The sequence below is a fragment of the Myxocyprinus asiaticus genome, chromosome 24, assembly GCF_019703515.2.
Source record: "Myxocyprinus asiaticus isolate MX2 ecotype Aquarium Trade chromosome 24, UBuf_Myxa_2, whole genome shotgun sequence".
Taxonomy (NCBI): Eukaryota; Metazoa; Chordata; class Actinopteri; order Cypriniformes; family Catostomidae; genus Myxocyprinus; species Myxocyprinus asiaticus.
Genome location: NC_059367.1, coordinates 45,404,196 through 45,419,762, shown reverse-complemented (window position 1 = coordinate 45,419,762; position 15,567 = coordinate 45,404,196). Strand labels below are relative to the sequence as shown.

Here is a 15,567-nt window from a genome sequence, read left to right as displayed (position 1 = left end):
AAATGCAGAAAATCCAGGAATCAGGCAAAGGTCATAACAAATAAACAATCGGTAATGGCAATGGAAAAACACTTGGTAAGGCAGGGTAAGCTGGCAATACTTTGCAACATGTCAGTGGAAACAGCATGGTATTTATATAGTTCAGACAGGTAGTAACCAATGAAGAAACGATACAGAGTTAGTATTTGCGAGAGGGCTCCATCTGGTGGTTGGTAGGAGGGGTAACAACCTCGGATGTTACAGCTTGCCTGCCACCATTGTTTCTCTGACCAGAACATTTTGGTCCCATTTACTTGGAAAGTGTACATTCTGGGTAAAAGGTTAAGGTGATTATACATTATGAGTATCCCATCAATGGATTAACTTAAGCATAGTAAGCATCTTGTCTATTGGGTTAACATGACGACCATCCTATATACTGGCTATATTGTGCCTTATTAATGCCTTTTCCACTCTGTATATTGTTGAGTGTGACATCATACATACATTTCACATGATACAGCCTTCTGGCTCATACAATGCTCATACTTTTTCTATATTTGATATTGAAAATATACTAAAGGATTCACAATAAACTGCATCTGGGCTTTTATTAGGGGCCAAACACTGAAAGTGCGTAGGCACCTATTGTAATCGTTAGTGTTCTCTTTATTAGGGGCCAAGCACTGAAAGTGCATAGGCAGCTATTGTAATAGTGTTCTTTTTATTATTATTCTTCTTCTGCCATTGAGTCTATGGCAACCCATAGAACCGTATGCGGGAAAGTTGTGAAATTTGGCACACAGATAGAGGACAGTCTGAATATTAACTGGAGCAATTATTAACTGGAGTTTTTAACTCAAACACTCTAGCGCTACCAACTGCCCAAAATTTCACACGTTATGCTAATAACGTTTGAAACATAAGTGCTAGAATCAAAATTATTTTTCCTCTGATTCCTTGGCTTGAGATGAATCGATTGCACCCTATGTCGTCATTTTCCGTCTTGACAATTTTTCCACCATTTTGAATTTTTCAAAAAACCTGCTTTTTTGAACTCCTTGCACGAAAACTGAATCAGATCATCTTCAGACCAGGCTGAAAAAAAGTTATGGAATTCAAGTTGATTAGTCAAACGGTTCTTGAATAACGAGCAAACAAATTCAACGTAGAGCACGCCAAACTGGACGTGAGGCTATATCTCCGCAATGGTTTAGCGTATTCACACCAAACTTAGTGTGTGTTATGACAACCATGACCTGAGGGTACCTATACAGTTTCGGCACAGCGCCACCAAGTGGTCACGAGATATGAAAAATTAATATTTTTGCTTATAACTTCTGAACAGCTTCACCTAAAATCCCAAATCTGGTCTTGTTAGGTTCTGTGCAGGATGCCGAGTTGAATGATACAAAATGTTCCTATGTCAACCATTTTGGGCATCACCCATTTTGAATTTTGTTGTAAAATGGTTTATTTTTCAAACACATTGACATATCATTACGGAACTCGTTATGTGTCATTGGCACAATGCCCTGAAGGTACTCAAAAGGTTTTGGGACAGCGCCACCTTCTGGTCAAAAGTTATACCAAATTTTCATAAAATGCTAATAACTTTTGATAACTTTGTGCTATTGTCATGATATCAGTCTTGGTAGATTCCATGGGTCATGCTAAGAACGTGGATATTAATTATGCCATGATCAATCAAACTTCCTGTCCGCCATCTTGAAATCCTTTAAAAACCTACTTTTTTAACTCCTCCTAGAGCGTTTGTCAGATTTTAACCAAAATCGAATCAGACCACCTTCAGACCATGCCGACAAATTTATGGATTTTGTGTTGATAGACCAAACTGTTTTCGTTTAACGCAACAATGAATTTGATGGCACGGTGCCAGAATGGTTTTCAGGCTCTATCTCAGCAACGCTTTTGCGTATTGACATGAAACTTTATATGTGTTATCATGACCGAACCTTGACCACACCATATCAATTTGGTGACAATGCCACCTGTTGGTCAAAAGAAATAAGCTTTTATGTCCCATTGCAATTAATAATCTTCATGGTTTTTCAACCATTTTGCCTAAAATCATGACCAGATATTTATTTTTTGACATTGTTGTGCCTAATAATGGTTGATGTGCTTGGCCCCTTAATTGCCCCTCTTGTAAACTCTAGAAAGGAAAAAATACGAAAATGTTTAAACGTTCTATAAATCAATTTAAAAAACTATCAGCCGATTAATCGGTTAGTTCTCTGTATCGGCAAAACCCACTACTGGTCGACCTCTAGTATGAAATCAGTTCTCCTCAAGTTCACACAGGTGTCCTAGCAGAGTACCCACAGGTGGAGTTCAGCACATTAAAGGAATATTCCGGAGTCAATAAAAGTTAAGCTCAATCGACAGCATTTGTGGCATAATCAGGGCTCCAGACTGTGACTAAATGGTCACGTTTTGCGACCGTTTTTTTCTTGCCGGGGCAACGAAATTTTGTTATAGATCGCACTGGTGCAACTATGGAGTTGGCCAACTCTCTCTTTCTCTCTCTCTCTCCGTTTATGCGCTGCCATTTTCTGTTAAACAATATCAAACGGTAAACACATCAAAGGTGGAAAGAAACAGCGATATCCACTAAAGATCAATGGACAGCGCGGAAAACCTCTATGAAAACCCCAGGTGAGTACACTAGTTTAGAACCACATTAAACAGCCCGGCATTCTAAACAGCACTGATGTGGAGAAAACACTATGACATTCACATATCACAACCTTTAAAACAATTACCATGAATTTACTATGTAACACTTACTAATATTCATAGAACTATGTTTTAGGCAGAAATATATTCAGAATAAATATTATATTACTAATATAGCTTTATGAAATTTATAAAGTAATATGCTACATTAGAGGAGTGAGGGAACATCATTCATTTTTGTTACAACTATGGCAGTTTATAAATGTTTATATTTTCTATTAATAGTTTTTAAAAGTGTTGAGAGTACTGTTATTCATTACAAAAATGCTTTAACGCTGTAATGCCTTCATTATAAAAACAAAAGATTGTTTTATATAAATTATGTTAAATCTAACCTTGGTAGTGAAGATCCATGCTTGGTTTTACCTGAGGTTATGGTCTTGTTACAAATACCACTATTTAAACTATAAAAACTATAGTACATTTTCATGAGGGCAAATGCTAAATAGAATAAAGGGCTTTAAAGCCTGGACCTTTGTGAATTGTGGACAGGCTAGTTTTTCTGTGTAAAATCTGTTCTCTTCTAATGCTCTCTGTTTGAAGAAAAATATAACTGGTTTTATTTGACTTTAAATTCAGATGACTGAACTTGAATCAACAAGAGCATAATGAAAGGAGTCCCAACTCAGTCTAAATGAACAATTTAGCCCTATATAAATTACTGTAGGTGTTAACTTTTTAATTTTTATAGATGATGTAGATAATCTTCCTGTTGTTAATACCAGTAAATTTAAAGTACATCTGCATACCAGATGAAAATTAATACCTTAAAGGGATAGTTCATCCAAAAATGAAAATTCAGTCATTGTTTACTCACCACTGTGTTGTTATAACTCTATATGACGTTCTTTCTATTTCTAAACACAGTGAGAGAAATTGTTAAAAAATGTTGTGCTCAGTGATGTCATACAATGGCAGTTTATTGTGACCACCTCTTCAAGCTTCAAAAGGACACAAAAGTATAATTCAGAAGTCTAATAAATTATTCCATGAAACTCATGATTGTTTTGAAAGCATACGATAAAGTTTGGATCGAAACAAACCAAAATCTAACGTATTGTTTTGTGAAAATGTTCACTTACAGTTGATCTCCTGTACGCGTTCATGAGTCTGCACGCGAGCTTGAGAGCTCTTTGCACGAGAGCAACAGCAGTTACGCAGCACACGCAAGATGGGGCGTTCAAGCGAAAACTCGATTGTTTCACTTCAACAGGACCTCCAGAGGCAACATTTTCCAGCCTTATTTGTTTGAACTGGAGTCCTCTATTAAACAGACAGATGGGGCTGAAGGTAACTACCAGTACCGCTGCTCCCTATACGCAGTCTCCATAGGGCACCAACTCCCTAGGGGAGCAACATCTTACCTGAGGGGGGCACCTCGCGCTCACACCACGCATTGCATTTTGGACTGTGGCAGTTCAAAGTGGACGGGGTTACCAGGCACAATGTCAGATATGGAAACCAGAATGTCCCGTTGCTCTTCACAGCTTCTTAGGACAAAAAAATCTGATTAACATAGAAAAGATAACTTTTATTGCGTGTCGTTTGCCGTTTGAGTAGGACAGAGTGTGACTGTAGCTACCTTCAGCCCCATCTGTCTGTTTAATAGAGGACTCCGGTTCAAACAAATAAGGCTGGACATTGAAATGCATCTATTCTTCCACTACAAACTCAAAAGACATGTTTGTAAGTTCTGTTCTCTGGTTTGTGTGCAGCGATGTTGTGTTTCTGTTGTTAATATTACTGATGGTCTTGTTGAAGCTAAACAAAATTAGTTTTTGCTTGAACGCCCCATCTCACGCATGCTGCGTAACTACTGTTGCTCTCGTGCAAAGAGCTCTCAAGATCGCGTGCAGCACAGGAGATCAATGGTAATTGAATATTTTCACTAAATAATACGTTCGATTTCGGTTTGTTTCACACCAAGCCTTATCGTATGACTTCATAACAATCAAGAGTCTCGTGGAAAAATATATTAGACTTCTGAATTATACTTTTGTGTCCTTTTGAAGCTTGAAGAGGTGGTCACCATAAACTGCCATTGTATGACATCACTGAGCACAACATTTTTCAAAATTTCTCCCATTGTGTTAAAGGTGCTATATGTAAAATTTTCCATGTAATATTCACCTTTTTTTTGCCAATGTGTGAACGGCTTGTAACGCAACTTAAAAAATGAGCCCTTCCCGGACTTCCTAGGTTGCCTATTAAAGCCTGTAGACTGATTTTCATGCGAAGGGAGTGGGTCGCTTTTGCCGGGAAAATCCAAAGGATGTAATGTTTATGCGCGCTCCCAAGAGCCTTGCCTTAGACAGTAGCTTCTCTTCCACTATTCAACAGCGTCAACAGACAGTCTGCAACACTAGGTAATGTTATCTAAGAGATGGAATCCAGCAAACATCCAGCTCCCAGCACAACACCAACTCCTATACAAACTCAGAGTAAGCCAAAAAAAAAAAAAAAAACATTTATCTACTGAATCCCGTCTGGCTAAGCAGGAATGTGATCGTGGTCGAGAGAAAACTAGAGTGAACATCGGCAGGGCATTTGATTCCTGGAGGGACCTTCGTTCGGTTTTGGGAATCAAAACCGACCCTGAATTAGCGTTCTTCTTATTAGACAGGTAAGCTTACATAAGTGCAAATCATGTGAAATATAGTGCCATAAGGATTAATCTGTGTAATTTTAGCTAACTTGAGCTTGCCTGCTAAGGCTGACGAATTGCAAGCTACCTTGCTTCGTAACTTTCAAATAATTTCAACAATCTTCTCTTTATACTAAAAGTCAGGTTAATGTCAATGTTAATCTGTAATTATTCAGCAAGGTAAACTACAATAACTCATGAAATGAATGCTAGACAATGTTCAATATAATGCAAAAAGCTCCATTCATTAGTGTAACGTAACTTGGTTATACAGAAAATATATACATTCTATTATTATAAAACAATAACGCATCGATATATCAAAATGACAGTTGTGATGGAATCACATCAATACTGAATTGTGTCAACATATTTATAATGTACAGTCTATTTTATAAACAGCTAACTGTCATCATCCACCAAACTTAGCTAACAGCTATTGATAAAGCTGGCTAGCTAGCTAACGCCGACATAGGCTATTGTATGAATGCAGTCAATGTATCATGCAAAGAAAAGTGATTACTTCAAACTACAGTTTCGCATTGTCAGACCTATATCCACACTTTGTTTTAGCCCTGAAATTTTATTTTTTTTAAGAAAAGGAGGGAAAAATAAATTGTCTGCGGTAATCAACATTATGCCAATAGTGCTGGTGTTTAAGCTTAAAGCTGATGTGTGTAACGTTTTCAGTGTTAAAATATTTTCTCCTATTCCACCTTAATATGCAGAAACAACTAAGCCTTTCGTAGATACATTTTTCAGAAAAACTTTAAACCTTCTGTGACGCTTTGAAAATTCATTTGTTTTAAATGCCGATGTTGAGGCGGCTCCTAGCCCTCAATTTATCATAATCCTTCTTTTTTAGTTTATATTCGTCTGACCTTTTTCTCTTGGTCTGCTTCTCAGCCATTTATCCTCCTTGGAGTTTAGAAAGTTTGCATTAGCCAGATTTGCCGACGCTCTTCTAATGAATTTCCCTCTCGCTCTGCCCCCACCCCCATCCTGTGCACGCCCAAGAACCACTCCCTATTGCTGATTGGCTGGAGTAGTGTTGTGTTGATCTGTCGGATCCACTTTGTTTTTGTCCCATTTACAGAGCCAGGGCTGTGTACAAATATTAGATTTTTTTTTCAGCCCACCCACAGAATGGACAGCTAGCAGACTGTGAGGAAGTATTTGCAGAATTTGACAAAAAGTGTATTGGATTAGAATTACTGAGTGCACCTTTAAATGTAAAAAAAAAAAAAAAGTATGCTTTTTTAGGTCACTGTATGTAATATGCATTTATTCTAAAGAGAAGCTTGTAAATACACATTATTTGTGTTATTAATGTAGTGGTAAATGATGTGTATAAAATACTCCATATGGTGAAGTATGATGCGCACTAAGCATTACACACAACTTTTGGAAATATACACTAAACTTCATTAAAAGTGATAGAAGCTGTCACTCAAACATCCTCAAAAATCCCGACGCGCTCCATTCACTTCATCGCGAATGTTATTCAATCAAAGAACAGCTGACTGTTCTCTCTCTCTCTCTCTCTCTCTCTCTCTCTCTCTCTCTCTCTCTCTCTCTCTCTGCCTGTAACGTTGTATGTGTACATCTGCTTTAAATTAAGACGCTCAGAGAAAATAGTTGCCTGGAGTATTCAATTAACTTTCCACAACATCTAACAGGCTTTTTAAGAGGTCATTTAATCCCAGGCCTTTCGCATTGAGAATAACAACAACAAAAGGCTAGATTTTTACCCTTTCTTAGAGAATAGTGCACAAAAACGAAAAATCTTTCATCATATAGTCACCCTCATTTTATTTGATTTGTTTTATTTATTTTTTTCATTCGTCTGTGAAACACAAATGAATATTCCGGCTTTAATGCAAGTTCAGCTCAGTCCACAGCATTTGTGGCTTATTGTTATTGCCCCCCTCGGGTTTGGTACAACTTGGGATACATGATAACAGGATTTACATATTTGGGTGAACTATTCAAAGAAAATGTGAGTGATTTTTGCCCTTGCAAAACTTGCTGCCATGATGCTAAAGTGTTCTGGGTAGGTCCTAGGAAACTGCTATGCAGTTGGTGGGTGATCTGGGTGGTTGCTACTGTAAATGGTTAGTCATGTTTTATGTTATCTCTCTCTCTCTCTCTCTCTCTCTCTCTGTGTGTGTGTGTGTGTGTGTGTGTGTGTGTGTGTGTGTGTGTGTGTGTGTGTGTAAAACACTACCAATCCGTTTTGGGAATGACAGAAAATGTTAACGTTTTTAAAGAATATTGATTATGTATACAATATTATACCATTAGCCAAAAGCACATTTGTCACAAACACCATAAGTGACATTTCCAGGGAACTTCTTTGCAGCTGTTTCTCGGAACCACGTGAGCGGAACTGAAACGCGCACATAAGCCAGCTGTAACCGGAAGTGTTGCTTGTGTAATGCGCTCCGTGTATGTTCAGCGATGGAGTGTGTGAATAAAGCGGGTCAGCTTATGAGTCTAGCAGCTCTACAGCAATACGATCCCTACATAGTCAAATTACTAGACGTCACCGGACAGGTCGCACTCTACACATTCAACTCTAATGCAAACGAATGGGTGAGACTGACTCAGCACGCGCAGCTCAGTTAGCTTGCTGTTGCTAATAGCAACGCCACCAGCTCAGCAGCTCATCAATAGTGTTGTATGCTGAAGTCTGATTTGATTTATTATGCATTAAAGCGTACATAATAGGCCAAGGGCTGCTTATAGCTTTGCTGAAACTCCAATGTCGTTGTATAGCGGTCGTGAATTAGTAAACAAAGCAAAAGCATTTTAGACTGTTTATTCTCTCTGAATTGAAGTGGAGTTGATGAACGTGCAGGGGCAAAGCGAAAAACACAGCTGAGAATAAAATAAACATGCACTTACATGATATTAATATTAGATCTATTTATTATTCTAGATTAGATCAAGCACAGCTTCCATCATCTGAGAGTAAACTCATCTAGCACAACCCTCTTAAAGTAAAATCAGTAACATTTGTAATTTATAGGTTAAGCCGTTTTCCTTTGTAAGGGGTATTTGAAAGCTAACTCTCTCTCTCTCTCTCTCTCTCTCTTAACAGGAAAAGACTGAGATTGAAGGCACATTATTTGTTTATGCCAGGTCAGTGATTGACTTGTTTTATAGTTCAGGGGTCAGTGACCTTTTTGACATGGAGTGCCATTTTTAACATTTTAAAAGGTGCTGTAAGTGATTTCTTTCTTTCTTTCTTTCTTTTTTTTTTTTTTTTTTTTATTGAAATGACATGCAGAAAATGTCCCTATTACCTGTCAAATGTCACTGAAATAGGTGCCATGAAATATCACACCTGTCTCTGTAACAGCCATAGGCTCGATAAACAGTGGGTTAAAAGATGGCCACGGTCAGATCATTAGTTTAGCCAGTCAGAAGACGTTCTGCTTGTCAGTTATTGTGTACATTTACAGGGCAGCCCATAAAAGCTTGTATAAGTGCGGGTATGGTGTCCTGCTCCCATGAAACGCTCAGGGTTGGACTGCGAAGTTAGGAACCCTAAAAACCTGATTTTGTACAAAATGAGTTCATACTAGTGACCCAGAAATTTTGTGGGATCTGAAATATTCCTTAAAAATAAATAAATATAGCTTTTCAGAATCCTAAAACTTTATTTCCAGGTAAAATTTCTATTTTAAATTAGCCTCCGATTTTGACCACCGACATTTTAGCATAGTGTGTGGACATTTCAGATGGTCCCCTATGCACCATAGGCGAATATCCGACAACCATTCAACATAAAACTACCCCACTTAGAAATAGCGCTCTGTCAATAAAAAGGGCTCTTTAATAGAAGCCAAAAAAGGCGATTGTAGTTGACAGCTGTGAAACTGCAGATTGTAAAAGGCTCTGGAATATTACTCGCATCCTGGCAATCATGTCCTTGTTATGTTACTCAGATTGTTTTATATTTCGAATGTTAGGGTGCAATGTCTGTCTCATCCAAAAATGATAATCCTCTCATGATTTACTTACCATAAAGCCATCCCAGATGTGTATGACTATCCTTCTTCAGCAGAACTGAAATAAAGATTTTTATAAGCGCATTTCATCTCTGTTTGTCCATACAATGGGTGCCATGACGCTGTTGGCTGTTTGATGGTCCAAAAGGCATATTTAGGCAGCATAAAAGTAATCCACACGACTCCAGTCGATCAATTAATGTCTTCTGAAGCAAACTGATAGGTTTGTGTAAAAAATAAGCAGATAATTAAAACTTTATTTACTTTAAAAAAACGCTTCCTGCTACCAGTTGACCCATCGTGGAGCTGTCGCGTGATGGTGCGTTCATGCGAGAAGACGGAAGTGTGTACTTTGTATACAACAGAGGAACAAACGTCACATGAGAGTTAGGTCATTTCAAACAGTTTCCCAGCTCTGGCAGTAAGTAACGATTTATAGTTAAAAATGTTTAAATGATTTGTTTCTTACACAAACCTGTCGATTTGCTTGAGAAGACATTCATTGATTGACTGGAGTCGTGTGGATTACTTTTATGCTGCCTAAATATGCCTTTTGGACCATTAAACAGTCAGCAGCCTCACGGCACCCATTCGCTTTTATTGTATTGACAAACAGAGCTGAAATGTGCTTATAAAAATATTTTTTCGGTTCTGCTGAAGAAGGATAGTCATACACATCTGGGATGGCTTAAAGGTGAGTAAATCATGAGAGAATTATCATTTTTGAGTGAACTAATCCTTTAAGACATCATTCAAGCATTTGCAGTGTAGGTTGGAAAAACAGAACCATTAGGCAAATGAGGTCAACAAAACCTAATTAGAATCCGAAGTTGGCAAACCTGGCATCCATTTAATAAAACAAGATTGGAGTTGTGGGTTAGAGTTACTCTGACGTATAAAAAGCACTTAAACATTTTGAGTTTGCTGTTCACAAGAAGCATCTGAAGACCTACGATCAAGAATTGTTGCTTTGCATTAAGCTGGAAAGGGTTACAACGTTATTTTGAAGAGCTTAGATATTCATCTGTCCACAGTTAGACAAATTGCTATAAACTGAGATGATTTAGTACTGTGGCTGCTCTCCCTAGAAATGGCTGTCCAGCCAAGATGACTCAAATGGCACACCGCAGAATGTTCAATGAGGTAAAAAAGAACCATAGAGCGACAGCTAAAGACTCGAATAAATCATTGGAAGTGGTTAACATCTCTGTTCATCAGTCTGCTCTATGGGAAACATTAAAAAGCCATGGTGTCCATGGCAGGACACCACAAAGGGAGCCGCTGCTTTCCAACAAAAACATTGCTGCGCACCTAAAGTTTGCCAAATACCACCTTGACACTCCACAACACTATTGAGAAAGTGTTTTGTGGACTAATGAAAAGAAGGCTGAATTGTTTGGGAAGAACACGCAGCACTACGTATGGTGTAAAAAGGGCACCGCATACCAACATGAAATCATAATCTCAATGGTGAAGTATGGTGGAGGGAGCATCATGATTTGGGGCTGCTTTGATGCTTCAGAGCCTGGAACGCTTGCAACATCGAGGGAAAAATTAATTCCCAAATTTATCAAGATATCCTACAGGATAATGTCAGGTGGCTGTGTGAAGCTCAGCAGAAGTTGGGTGATGCAGCAGGACAATGACCCTAAACATTGAAGTAAATCCTCTACAGAATGGCTTCAAAAAAAGAAAATCAACCTTTTGGAGTGTCCCAGTCAGAGCCCAGACCTTAACCCAATAGAGATGCTGTGGAATGACCTCAAGAGAGCCATTCACACCAGACATCCTAAGAATATGGCTGAGCTGAAGCAGTTCTGTAAGGAAGAATGGTCCAAAATTCCTTCTGATCGTTGTGCAGGTCTAATCCACAGCTACCGGAAACACTTGGTTGTGGTTATTGCTGCAAAAGGAGGATTGACCAGTTATTAAATCCAAGGGTTCACTTACTTTTTCCACAACACTGTGAATGTTAAATGGCATGTGTTCAATAAAGACATGAAAGATTAGAATTGTTTGTGTGTTGTTAGCTTAAGCACATTGTGTTTGTCTATACTTGTGACTTTTATTAAGATGAGATCACATTTTATCACCAATTAATGCAGAAAACCAGCTAATTCAAAAAGGGTTCACATAGATACTTCTTGCCACTGTATCTATATGCAGATATTGCTCATTGTTGTCTTGTGTCTGTTTGTTTATTGATCTGCAATGTGTAATAAATGATAAACCCAGGACAAAGCTGTGTGTGCTGTTTGTGGTAGATTGGGGTCGAGGGTTTAATGCAGTCCCAAATTGTGGCCCCCTCAGAAATTCCAAATGCCCCCTCACGTAATTCATCCTGGCGCGACTCTGCTGTCATCCACTCAACTGGCAACCGAAGCAAAGCAGAAGCGTTTACTTGCACGTTTCACTGAAAGTGAAGTGCTGCCTGAATTGATCTGTGCTGCGCCGCCAGCATGTGGTGCGTGAATGGCTTGCTTGCGTTCGTCTGTTGACTATACCACAGTGTCGTTACACTGTAATAGTGTTAGGCTAATAAAAACATGCTGCGATCATAAGGAAGGATTTCATCAAGAGGTAGATTGACATTCAGGTGCGAGGGACTTCATAAATAAAATTAGTAATGCACCGACATGAAAATTCTTTGTCCGAAACCGAAAATTGTAGACACACTGGGCAGTAAAACGAAAATGAAAAAAGAAAATTATTATTTGTATTTAGACTCTTTGTAATTATTGAACAAATTCTGAATGTTGTTATTATCGGGTTCACCAAAACCACTTTTTCTGTAACTACACATTTAGAGTAGACAGAGAAGAATTTAATAAAAAATGTGTAGCCTATTAAGAACCTTTATTGATTAGTACTTTACTGGATAATGCAGCAGCAAAATTAACAGTAATCCCAGTGAAAAACTTCAGTGGACATGAAGCCAGTTCTATTGCACCCCCCCCCACACACACACACACATTGTAGTTGGACTTGGAATGTGGAATGGATTCTTTAGTGGATCTCTTTTGTGTTCATTTTGGTTTTGATAGGAAATCACATTATTCAGTCAATTTAAATATTATTGTAATTTAATAGTAATAATAACAATGATAGTAAAGTTTTATTAAATAATAATACAATTTCAGTCATAATTTCTCAACTTTAAAACCATGTGACCATTCCAGGAAGAACTCTGAGCTGTGCAAAAAAACATTAGTGCTTCACGAGCTGTGCGTGCTGCTTTGAGTGTGTGTCAACAACAGAGCAGCACTCATTCACTGAAGCGCTCTGCGCATGCAGACTATTTACTTATTAAATGCATTCTTTGCCAACTATTGAATGGCTACAAGAGACTTTAAATATAATGCACTATGGACTACTTTACTGGTGCTTTTATGCTTCTTTAATGTCATATTGGAGCTTGGCAGTAATGGCTTTGACACACAATAACACATAACAGGAGCACTGGAAAATGCCCTTTATTAATGCGCTAATAACCAAGAGAGGGATCACTTCCTTTCTAAGGATGTGGAATTTAATGTGCAACATAAACAATGCTTTTTCTCCAAGTGAGTGTTTCTTTTTTTGGATTTTAAAGTAACAGTTTCTGCTCAACATTTTTTGACATTTTTTCCTCTTTCGGCTGAAAGCTAAAAAAATTCAGTCGAAACATTTCAGCGCTGCATCCCTAAATAAAATAGCCTACTCTTCTCTCGCTTTAGCCTGCGTGCCATAGGTTGCCGACACTTGATAGTGACTGGAATTTGGGTCCAAAACACATTAATTAGTTACATTTGTCACCTACTGAAATGAACCATTGTACAGTTGATCAGTGATGTCAGTATAACTGCGTTTGTTTGCAGGTCAGCATCCCCTTATCATGGCTTCACAATCATGAACCGTTTGAGTACGGAAAACTTGGTGGAGCCAATTAATAAAGACTTGGAATTCCAGCTCCAAGATCCCTTTCTACTGTACCGGAATGGCAATTGTAAGTTAAGAAATTGCTGACTAGGATTGTGTTCATTTGATATGAATCCATTGCAATGCTGTTATACAATGAAAGGGCTCATTGTTTGTGTCTTGTTTAAATTAAAATACAGAGTCAACATTAAAGTGTTTCTTGAGAGTGAAGCAAATATCAAATCTGCAGATTAATGTGTTGTAATGATAATTTCCTAATATTTTACATTTTTGTATTGTATGTTGCAATGGCAACATACTTGGCTGTAATACTGGTATTTGTCCCTCTGTGAAACACATTAATGCTACTCTAGAAGAGAAAGATGTAATCTTTAAAAATACATCTTTTTTTTTCTTTAACCAGTAATATTTATAAGGTTAACGGTCATTGCCATAAACCAAACAGCCGAACATATCTGACTGTTAACAGAAATGTGTAAAATGATAAAGTCATAAGATTTAGCGAGACTTGTCAATTTGCCAACAGATGCTTCTGCAGATATTTCAGCACTTTGAGAACAATGTTCCCCAAAGACAAATTGGAAGGATTTTGGGCATTTCACCCTCTACAGTGCACAATATAGTTAAAAGATTCAAGGAATCGGGGCCTGGGTAGCTCAGTGGTAAAGATGCTGGCTATCACCCCTGGAGTTCGCTAGTTCGAATCCCAGGGCGTGCTGAGTGACTCCACTCTTAAGCAACCAAATTGGCCCAGTTGCAAGGGAGGGTAGAGTCACATGGGATAACCTCCTCCTGGTCGCTATAATGTGGTTCGTTCTCGGTGGGGCGCGTGGTGAGTTGACCGTGGTTGCTGCGGTGGATGGCGTGAAGCCTCCACATGCGCTATCTCCGTGGCAACGCGCTCAACAAGCCACGTGATAAGATGCGGGGGTTGACGGTCTCAGACGCAGAGGCAACTGGGATTCATCCTCCACCACCCGGACTGAGGCAAATCACTACGTGACCACGAGGACGTAAAAGCACATTGGGAATTGGGCAGTCCAAATTGGGAGAAAAATGTTTTTTTTTTTTTAATTCAAGGAATCTGGTTAAATCTCATTGCGTAAAGGGCAAGACGAAAACCACTTCTGAATGCGTGTGATCTCTGATCCCTCAGACATTCTTAAAAAACTTCATTCATCTGTAATGGATATCATGAACATGGGCTTGGGATTACTTTAGTAAACCTTTGTTAGTCAACACCATTTGCTGCTGCATCCACAGATCCAAGTTAAGACTTTACTATGCAAAGCAGAAGCCCTACATCAGCACTGTCCAGAAGCTCTGCCGACTTCTCTGGGCTCAATCTCATCTTAGATGGAAAGTAGAACAGTGGAACCGTGTTTTTTTTGGTCCGATGAGTCCACATTTCAAATAGTTTTTGAAAAACACAGCCGTCGTGTTCTCCGGGCCAAAGAGGAAAAGGACCATCCAAGCTGTTATCAGCTGCAGGTCCAAAAGCCAGTGTCTGGGGTGTGTCAGTGCCCATGGCATGGGTACCTCGCACATCTGTGAGGGCACCATTAATGCAGACAGTTATGTAAAAATTTTGGAGCAGCATATACTGCCATCCAGCACAGTCTTTTCCAGGGCATTTTCAGCAGGACAACTTCAAACCACATACTGGCTGAATAAGCAGAGAGTGCGGGTGCTAGATTGGCCTGCCTGCAGTCCTGACCATCTCCAGTTGAGAATGTGTGGTGCATTATGAAGCACACAATATGGCAACAAAGACCCCATACAATTGTGCAGCTGAAGACCTGCATAATGGATGAATGGGGGGAAAATTCCACTTTTTAACTTGACAAACTTGTGTCTTCAGTGCCTAAATGCTTAATAAGTGTTATCAGAAGAAATAGTGGTTTCACAGTGGTAAACACTCGACTGTCCCAACTCTTTTGGAGTGTATTGCAATCAGCTGATTTGAAATTACTGTACATTTGAACAATGAAATTCACAAGGTAAAACATCTTATCATCATTAGTTTTAGTGCTTTTAGTGCTTTTCAAGGGTGTTCATTGTCATTTTGCGTACTGTCCCAACTTTTTTTGGAATTAGGGTTGTATAAGCTGTCAACTTAAAAGGAAATTCAACCTTTACAATGTGTCTCGAGACACCTGCATTCTGTTTTTTGTTGCACTGCATCTGTTTTTTGTTGCACTGCATCTGTTTTTTGTTGCACTGCATCAGTTTTAACCCAAGAATGCAATC

At 38.7% G+C, this 15,567-nt stretch overlaps 1 protein-coding gene across 1 annotated transcript in view; it reads left to right on the top strand.

Moving 5' to 3' along the window:
• Positions 1-7,807: 7,807 nt before the first annotated feature.
• Positions 7,808-15,567, top strand: part of LOC127415227 (mRNA-decapping enzyme 1A-like) — a 47,561-nt gene continuing 39,801 nt past the window's right edge. The window contains exons 1-3 of the mRNA XM_051653883.1: positions 7,808-7,978; positions 8,487-8,527; positions 13,257-13,384. Of these exons, the coding sequence (XP_051509843.1) occupies positions 7,844-7,978; positions 8,487-8,527; positions 13,257-13,384 (304 nt within the window). The 5' untranslated portion in view covers positions 7,808-7,843. The remainder of the gene's footprint in view (positions 7,979-8,486; positions 8,528-13,256; positions 13,385-15,567) is intronic.